Source organism: Empidonax traillii, unplaced genomic scaffold, assembly GCF_003031625.1.
Source record: "Empidonax traillii isolate 1590-97213 ecotype Southwest subspecies unplaced genomic scaffold, ASM303162v1 scaffold682:size344182, whole genome shotgun sequence".
In the NCBI taxonomy this organism is placed as follows: domain Eukaryota; kingdom Metazoa; phylum Chordata; class Aves; order Passeriformes; family Tyrannidae; genus Empidonax; species Empidonax traillii.
The window spans coordinates 128774-137878 of record NW_020955875.1 but is presented as its reverse complement, the minus strand read 5'-3'; the positions used below and the strand labels follow the sequence as shown (position 1 = coordinate 137878).

The following is a 9105-nucleotide window of genomic DNA, read 5'->3' as shown; positions in this document are numbered from 1 at the left end:
CTGTTACTAGAATCTAGCAGGCTCCTTATTCCTCTCTTTTAACTTCTCGAAGTCACTTGGATTGAATAACGTCCGCTCTACTACAGTAATTAATACCTTACCCTGGAAATCAAACCTGCAGAGAAGTTTGTTGTCGTCAGCACTTTGGATCCCTTAAGTACAGTCAGGTACATAATCATAGTATGTGGAAAAAGGAACCTTTAAGCAGTAGATCAGGACAGTCACAGCAGCAGTGATTGTTCTGCCTGTTTGTCAGGTTTAGGTGTCTGCATTGACTCGAAGTGAAGCCTCAGTTTAAAATTGCCGTCTCACTTGCAGCGCTGGGTTGCGGTAGTTGTTTATAACAGCTTATTTTAATTTAAAATCTGTGTCATCTCTTGTAGGATTAGTACATGCTGGACTAATTGAACTAAACTTAATTGTTCAACAATGATTTCTTACAGCTGACTTGATGGAGCTGGATATGGCAATGGAGCCAGACCGAAAAGCAGCAGTCAGTCACTGGCAGCAACAATCGTATCTGGACTCTGGTATCCATTCCGGTGCCACAACAACCGCTCCCTCCTTGAGTGGCAAGGGAAATCCTGAAGAAGAAGATGTGGATACAACACAAGTGCTGTATGAGTGGGAGCAGGGATTCTCTCAGTCATTTACCCAGGAGCAAGTTGCTGGTAAGGCCTTTTCTATTACACTGGTTTGCTTAGATGTGCAGTTCAATGATACAGAAACCTAAATACTCAGTTACCACCCATCTAGAAGATGAGCTTTTTATTCCTAGTTTGAGGTGATGACTTACTTTGTTTTTTAGATATTGATGGCCAGTATGCAATGACTAGAGCTCAGAGAGTGCGTGCAGCTATGTTCCCCGAAACGCTGGATGAAGGAATGCAAATCCCATCCACGCAGTTTGATGCAGCTCATCCAACTAATGTGCAACGCCTGGCTGAGCCATCCCAGATGTTAAAACATGCTGTTGTTAATTTGATAAACTACCAGGATGATGCTGAACTTGCAACTCGTGCAATCCCAGAACTGACCAAACTGTTGAATGATGAGGACCAGGTAAGTGTTTTCTGTGGCTCAGTGCAGCTTGCTTGTGGGGGTGACTTCAGTGACCTTAAAACTAAAAGCTTTCTTCATACATTTCTGTTAGGTGGTGGTGAACAAGGCTGCAGTTATGGTTCATCAGTTATCCAAAAAGGAAGCATCTCGCCACGCTATTATGAGATCCCCTCAAATGGTGTCTGCCATCGTACGTACCATGCAGAATACAAACGATGTGGAAACAGCCCGTTGTACTGCAGGTACACTACATAACCTTTCACATCACCGTGAAGGCTTGCTGGCCATCTTCAAATCAGGAGGCATCCCTGCTCTGGTTAAAATGCTTGGGTATGTGACTACTAAGGCAGTACTTGAGCTTTTCGGTTGGGTCTGGTAGGAACAGGTGCTCATGTGGTTTTTCCCTTCTTTAGGTCCCCAGTGGACTCTGTGCTGTTCTATGCCATTACAACTCTTCACAATCTCCTGTTACATCAGGAAGGAGCCAAAATGGCTGTCCGTCTGGCTGGTGGGCTGCAGAAAATGGTGGCCTTGCTCAACAAGACAAATGTCAAATTCTTGGCCATCACAACAGACTGCCTTCAGATCTTAGCTTATGGCAATCAGGAAAGCAAGGTAGGTGCCTCTGCCCTTGGAGTAGTTAAAATGAGCAAACTTGTGTTCAGTGGCCTTACACTTCTCATGTACTGACCTTATTCGGAACCTTCAGCCACATGTGGGGTTTTTGCCAGTCAGCCCTGACCTTGCAAGAGGTGAGGGGTGCAGGAATTATCCTGCAGAAATGCCACTGTGTTTATAGTGAGACTGTAAAACTTACAGACCACATCAGAGGATGGGAGTGGCTTTCTAAGGACCTGTAAACTCTGAGGGGTGTAAGCCAGCAGTACTTACTACCTGCTGACATGTGTAGGAAGTGACAGATAAATGTTATTTTTGCTCTCTTTCAGCTGATTATTCTGGCAAGTGGTGGGCCCCAGGCTTTAGTAAACATAATGAGGACCTATACTTATGAGAAACTATTGTGGACCACAAGTAGGGTGCTGAAGGTGTTGTCAGTCTGTTCCAGCAACAAACCTGCTATTGTTGAGGCTGGTAAGTACCCATGGGAGCTTAAAAGTCTATACAGTACTTCAGGGTCAGTTAATTCCACCAAGAACAGAAACTGCCAGCGTCAAAAAATGAACTTGGATTGGTCCTTAAGTCCATAACTAGTTTTGGAGACCTTTAGGATACAGAAGTAAAAAAGGGTGGCTGTCTTAAGTAATTGTACTGTTTTGTGATCTGTGTGGCTGTAGTGGCTGAGTGTTGTCAGAACGGTCCCCTTAAAATATGCACATATTTAAAAAGGCCAGTGTCACAAAAAGGACTTGGGGGTTTGTTTTTTTTCCTATGTGATGAAGGGCTTAGCCATATTACAGTACTAATGACAAGAAGGATCCAAAAAAACTTGTGAGATATGCACTCAGACCCTAAGGAAGAAAAGGACCTGACAGGTCACAAGATGAACCTCAGAGTATGGTGTCAAATCTGAGTAATGCTGTCAAATCTGTACCATCTTCTAGGTGGGATGCAAGCTTTGGGACTCCACCTCACAGATCCAAGCCAGCGTCTTGTCCAGAACTGTCTCTGGACTCTGAGAAATCTGTCAGATGCTGCAACAAAGCAGGTAAATGGCTCTTCTGAGGGATCAAGAGCAAAAGTCAACATAGTGGAAGAGAAGAAAGACTTATCTTTTCCTTCTCTCTTTTTTGTAGGAAGGCATGGAAGGCCTTCTGGGAACTCTTGTTCAGCTTTTAGGGTCAGATGATATTAATGTTGTGACTTGTGCCGCTGGCATCCTTTCTAACCTTACCTGCAACAATTACAAGAACAAGATGATGGTGTGCCAGGTTGGAGGCATTGAGGCCCTTGTGCGCACAGTTCTTCGGGCTGGGGACAGGGAAGACATCACAGAGCCCGCTATTTGTGCTCTCCGTCACCTCACTAGCAGGCACCAAGAAGCAGAGATGGCTCAGAACGCAGTACGTCTCCATTACGGACTCCCAGTGGTGGTTAAACTGTTGCACCCCCCCTCACACTGGCCTTTGATCAAGGTAAATGATGGTTACCAGCTGTCAGCACTGAAAACTGTTGCTTTTTAAAATGTTACTTTAAATGTGAAAAATACTTTGTTACCAAGGTGTTGGAATGCAATTTGTCTGATGGAAAAGTTGCTTCAGTTGAGCAAATTAGTGTTGTCTCTTAAAAGATTTAAGCATTTGAAATCAGCTGATTAAAAGAAGAATCACTGAGAGCAAGCCACATACTCATTGTGCTCTTTTATTCCCCACCCTCTTTCTTTCCTGCAGGCTACTGTTGGCCTGATCCGCAACCTGGCTCTCTGTCCTGCAAACCACGCCCCGCTGCGTGAACAAGGTGCTATTCCAAGGCTAGTGCAGTTGCTGGTTAGAGCACATCAAGACACCCAGCGACGCACTTCCATGGGTGGGACACAACAGCAGTTCGTGGTGAGTGGCCAGCACTGACGTTACATCTCTAAAGGTTGTCTCTCAGACTCCTCATTTGTCAGTGCCCCTCAGCCCTGTATTGCTTGGTCTAAAGAACTATTGTTTTATTTGCTCTAATTCACATTATTCTCTGTGTGCTGATAAATTTCAGGTCTGCCAAGAGAGAATTTTCTTAAGGTTTTGGTTCTTATTTTACTAAGAAACTCTTGAGCATTTAATTCTGAGTGCTGTAGATCACAGAGTACTGCCTACTCTGGCAAAGCAAGTAGTTCTCTACCAGGAAACCAGAACTGCTTCATCCTTCTCAGAAGACTGGGTTTAAGAATGCTATCACAGCTTACTGCTGTCAAGGGTGCTTAGAGCTGTAAAAGTACTGAGAAGTTGTGCAGGCTCCATACTTGTTACCTGTTGGGGTGCCAGGTCAGTGTGGCAGGATCAGTCTCAATTGGATTGTTTTTATCCCGTTAAACACATTAGCAAAGGAAAAGTTGCCTCGTGTGGGCAAATGAAAGCAGCATCTACTGTTACAGGAGTGTAGGTAATTTGTGCAGAGACAGGAAGGGACCTCTTTGTTACTCATAAGCACTGTTTCCAACTTACTATGTGCCAAGCTAATCCAGGTTGAAGAAAAAGAGATGGTACTATTAGACATGAAGTTTGTCATAAAAAACACTGTGAGGTGTTCCACTGAGATGCTTCACTTACTGAATTTGGTTGGATCTACTCGTAGCAGGAATGTTAAGTTTGAAGACCAGCAGTAGATGGTGGGATATGAGCCCTGTTAAGGAAGGGGGTACATCCAGGGGACAGGTTTGGTTGATTTGTTGAAACAGGGTGATTGGCTTTTTGCCAGTCATTTGAGAGCGTGCAATATCTCAACTTCAAAAAATGTCTTTTCTCTCCCTAACTAGGAGGGTGTGCGTATGGAGGAAATTGTCGAGGGCTGCACTGGAGCCCTCCATATTCTTGCACGTGATGTTCATAATCGAATCGTCATCAGGGGTCTAAATACCATTCCACTATTTGTGCAGGTAAGTGAGAACTCAAGACAACACTATAGTACATATTGGGAAGAGAAGTGAAATGGCTCTTATGTGTCCTGGATAGAACTGCTAAGTCAGAGTGTGCTGAAGAGCTCGTTTCAGGTAGAAGAGCTAAAGAACCCCATGTGTTTTGGTTGCAGTTGTTGTACTCTCCCATCGAGAATATCCAGAGAGTAGCTGCTGGTGTACTTTGTGAACTGGCTCAAGACAAGGAAGCAGCTGAAGCAATTGAAGCTGAAGGTGCAACTGCCCCTTTAACAGAACTGCTTCATTCTAGGAATGAGGGTGTTGGTAAGTGAACTTAAAGACAGGCTTCATATTTGTGTTAGAAAAGTTGCTAGAAGTCTTGACCTCTGCTAAAATCACTCTTCCTTTTGACAGCAACATACGCAGCTGCAGTGCTGTTCAGAATGTCTGAGGACAAACCACAGGACTATAAGAAGCGACTTTCGGTTGAATTGACAAGCTCTCTGTTCCGGACTGAGCCAATGGCTTGGAACGAGGTGAGTCATGTCTTCTGTGCTAATGGTTCCTTGGGGACACCTCAGTTCTGTGTCCTCTCTCCTCCCACTAGTGAAGCACAGATGCCCTGAGTGATACAGGCCCAGCTTTATACACAGCTGTGTGACCGTACCTTCTTACTCTCTGCATGTTCAGGTTCAGTGAACCTGTGGTAAGCAGCCTTCACGCTGCTTCTTTGCTTACAGATAGGAAGCCTCCATTCTCTGCTGAAGTGTGCTAGTGTGCAAAGCTGTATACAAGAACTTTGTACTTTGCTGTGCTGCTTGTCAAAGCCTGGTGAACTCTGGATGCAAAAATGGAAACATGGGTGATATGAGGGAGGCGTAATATAAAACATACCACGTGGGGCTTCTATCAAGCCAGCAATGTAGGATTAGTAATCTTGAAGGGGGGATGGAACTTGTCCTCTCAGAACTGAGTTTTCAGACATGAATACGTTTGCAGGCTGATTACCACACGTTGCCTTCCCTTGTTTTTAAAGGAACTACACAGTGAATTGAGACTGAAAACAAACTGTGTGCAAGGGGTAGAAGGAAGACTTCACTAATTTTTCGTCTTCCTGCAGATTCTTTAGATTCAGAAGCCTAGGTTGTCTTGTGCATATCTACTACATCAGGGACAGTAACCCTTCGCACTATTTCAGTGCTTATGTCTCTGTTTTCCTAAAATCTGTGTCTACCACAGGAATTGGGGGAGGCGGAGGGAGGAGTATATGGAATGTCTCTTTGAGACTGGAGTTAAACAGTTGTTCTGCAGACAGACAATTACTTCTGTAATTGAACAAATGGGAAAGGTTCCTTCAGAACTCTTAAAAGCTCTATTGCTGCCTTGGGAATATCCAAACAGCTGACTTGCAGGAGGTGGGCAGGTGTACCTGAGCAATGTTCCCAGACCTGCCCCATCTCTTTTCTTCCCAAACAGAACCCTCCTTCCAGTGATCCGTGGATTCGTGTACCTAAATCTGGCTATTTCATGTTGCTTATTATACCTATATTAGATGCAGAGGCTTAGCTGAAAAGGCATTTCATGTTCACAGCAGTACCGTGCTGCTGTGAGTGCTCACTGCAGAAGAGTTGCTCAGAGGGATCTTGGGATGAGCTGCACAACTTTTTAAACTCAGAATTACTGGTGCTGGCTGAAAGACCCGATGCTAAAACTGTTTTGTCTTTTTTTTGTGTGTGTACATGTAGACAGCAGATCTTGGACTCGATATTGGTGCCCAGGGAGAACCTCTTGGATACCGCCCAGATGGTAGGTCCCTGCTGTTCCCCTTGACTAAACTTAAGTTGGATGAAGTCAAGTCATAGATTTTTAAAGGAGAACTGCAAATGAGTGAAGAGTGAATTTTCTCTTCAGCAAGGTATTGCAAACTGACAGGCAGATGAGGAACTGCCAGTTCAAATAACCAGTTCCTGCAACACCAGTGGCAGCACTGAAATGGGAGCTGTATGAACATGCAAAACTGGTGTCTCTGGTCTGAGTCCTGTGGGAACAGCTCCCGCTGAGCTGTTGTTTACAGAAATCTATTACATTCTTTACAAATGGACTTGACAATTCCAATAGTGCAGTTTTTCTTTAAAACAACAAAGCTGTTATTGAATGCATTAGTCTGTAAGTGTCTGTAGACTTGAATGCAAGCCTATCCCTAAGGATTCTGAGCTATTTTTGACTAGTCTTTTAGAAGCAAGTCTGCAGTCTCGGAGCCTGGTTTTGCTGCAGTACTGTTGAATTTTAGTCCCGTTGATTGTGCAGACTAATGGCTTGGCTGGAAACTGCTCGTGCTTCTGACTGCAGTGTGCTTTGTCTGCAGAATCATACTGGAAGGCTGTTTCAAACAATGGAATAGCCATTAAGGGCAGGCAACAGACTGTGTCGAACTTGGCTGAACTAGAAAACAATTAGATGGCTACACGATCTCCTCACACACTGATACTTGCAGCTTCTGATGCATCTAACATCTGTTAACATTATGCTTTTTTTCCCTCTGCCACCTTTAACTTTCTTAGATCCTAGCTACCGTTCTTTCCACTCTGGCGGATACGGTCAGGATGCCTTGGGTATGGACCCTATGATGGAACATGAAATGGGTGGCCACCACCCTGGTGCTGACTACCCAGTTGATGGTCTGCCAGATCTTGGCCATGCCCAGGACCTTATGGATGGGCTGCCTCCAGGTGACAGTAATCAGTTGGCCTGGTTCGATACTGACCTGTAAATCATCCTTTAGGTAAGAAGCTCCAACCTTGAATTTAAAAACAGAACAAAAAGAGAAAAACAGCTGACTGGACCGAGGACTTGGTTGGCAGGGAGGGATTGGCTCGATTGGGTCCCAGTGTGCCAGAATAATGAATAAATGCTCTGGAAACACTCGATCAGCACACTCCAAACTGACTTCTGCCGTGAAGTGTGGAAGTAATTAACTGTAATGTCTTGTGCACTGGCTTCATGCAGTCTTCATGTGTTAAAACAGTCCCTTACAACTCGGGAACACTGACACCTGTCTTTTTTCTCTTTGCAGCTGTATCATCTGAGTGAACTTGCATTGATTGGCCTGTAGAGTTGCTGAGAGGGCTCGAGGGGTGGGCTAGTATCTCAGAAAGTGCCTGACACACTAACCAAGCTGAGTTTCCTATGGGAACAATTGAAGTAAACTTTTTGTTCTGGTCCTTTTTGGTCGAGGAGTAATAATACAAATGGATTTTGGGAGTGATTCAAGAAACGAAGAATGCACAAGAATGAGTTGCAAGATGGAATTTATCAAACCCTAGCCTTGCTTGTTAAAAATTTATTATTTTTTTTAAATCTCTGTAATGGTACTGACCTTGCTTGCTTTGGAAGTAGCCTTTCCTTTTGCAGTAATTGTTGTTAGGTTTTTTTTAAAGTCTCTCGTAGTATTAAGTTATAGTGAATATGCTACAGCAGTTTCTAATTTTTAAGGATTGAGTAAAGGTGTAGAACACTAATTCATAATCGCTCTAACTGTATTCTGAATAAAGTGTAACATTGTGTAGCCTTTTTGTATAAAAAACTAGACAAATAGAAATGGTCCAATTAGTTTCCTTTTTAATATGCTTAAAATAAGCAGGTGGATCTATTTCATGTTTTTGATCAAAAACTTTATCTGGGATATGTCTGGGTAGGGGCCAGTAAGAACTGTTTATTTGGAACCTTGTATTGGACAGTTTACCAGTTGCCTTTTATCCCAAAGTTATTGTAGCCTGCTGTGATACAGATGCTTCATGAGAAAAATGCAGTTATAAAATGGTTCAAAATTAAAGTAAACTTTTAATTCACTCTGTGTCAAATTATTTCAGATCACAAAGTATATTTGTGTGTGTGTTAACAAGTCTCCTAAAAAGCATCCTGGAATTGCACGGTTACTTAAGTACTTCAGAGGAGGGAGTCAAGAATCCCATTTTCATCCCCCTAGGAAACAGTTACCCTTTGGAGCCTGGAGGTTTCCTACTGCAGTGCTCTGAGGCAGTACTCTTCCCCTTGACTTGCTGCTGCTTTGCTTTGGCAGGTTCCTCAGCGTGGGGGAGGTCTAGCCCAGCAACTACACTTTGTGCCTGGCCTGCCAGCCCCACACTCACCTCTGGGCCTCAGAAAGTGAGAACAGTGCCTTGCCGCAGTTCCCTTCGGCTCTGTGCTATCACAGGGTCAGATGAAGATCCTTTGCTTACAAGCTGTCAGCTGCTTCGGGAGCTGAAACCCATTTTCAGGTGTCCTCAGTCTTCAGTGACTGTGTGAGATAAACCCTGTGTGTAACTGACTCCTCTGGAGACAGCACCTGTGTGGCTGGAAGTGGGAAAGTGGTTCTGAAAGTGCGGGCTAAGCCACAGAGCACATCTGCGCCGTGCAGCTGTCACCAGCCTCGGTGGGAGCAAACGCTCCCAGTCACTTCCACCTCAGGCAGCAGTTTGCCGGCAGGAGATCAGAGAGGGCCTTGGCTGCAGAGGCTCGTGGCTCAG

General features: G+C 44.3%; 1 protein-coding gene across 3 annotated transcripts in view; it reads left to right on the top strand.

Moving 5' to 3' along the window:
* CTNNB1 (catenin beta 1) overlaps positions 1–8427 on the top strand; it is a 22517-nt gene extending 14090 nt beyond the window's left edge. For 2 of the 3 annotated variants that reach the window (XM_027899671.1, XM_027899670.1), the window contains 14 exons: positions 444–671; positions 809–1062; positions 1154–1392; positions 1476–1677; positions 2010–2154; positions 2625–2728; positions 2817–3155; positions 3411–3569; positions 4481–4600; positions 4753–4903; positions 4994–5115; positions 6325–6385; positions 7141–7361; positions 7653–8427. In XM_027899671.1, the coding sequence (XP_027755472.1) occupies positions 444–671; positions 809–1062; positions 1154–1392; positions 1476–1677; positions 2010–2154; positions 2625–2728; positions 2817–3155; positions 3411–3569; positions 4481–4600; positions 4753–4903; positions 4994–5115; positions 6325–6385; positions 7141–7349 (2333 nt within the window). In that variant the 3' untranslated portion in view covers positions 7350–7361; positions 7653–8427. The remainder of the gene's footprint in view (positions 1–443; positions 672–808; positions 1063–1153; positions 1393–1475; positions 1678–2009; positions 2155–2624; positions 2729–2816; positions 3156–3410; positions 3570–4480; positions 4601–4752; positions 4904–4993; positions 5116–6324; positions 6386–7140; positions 7362–7652) is intronic. The other variant, XM_027899672.1, reaches the window with a different exon arrangement.
* Positions 8428–9105: the final 678 nt, after the last annotated feature.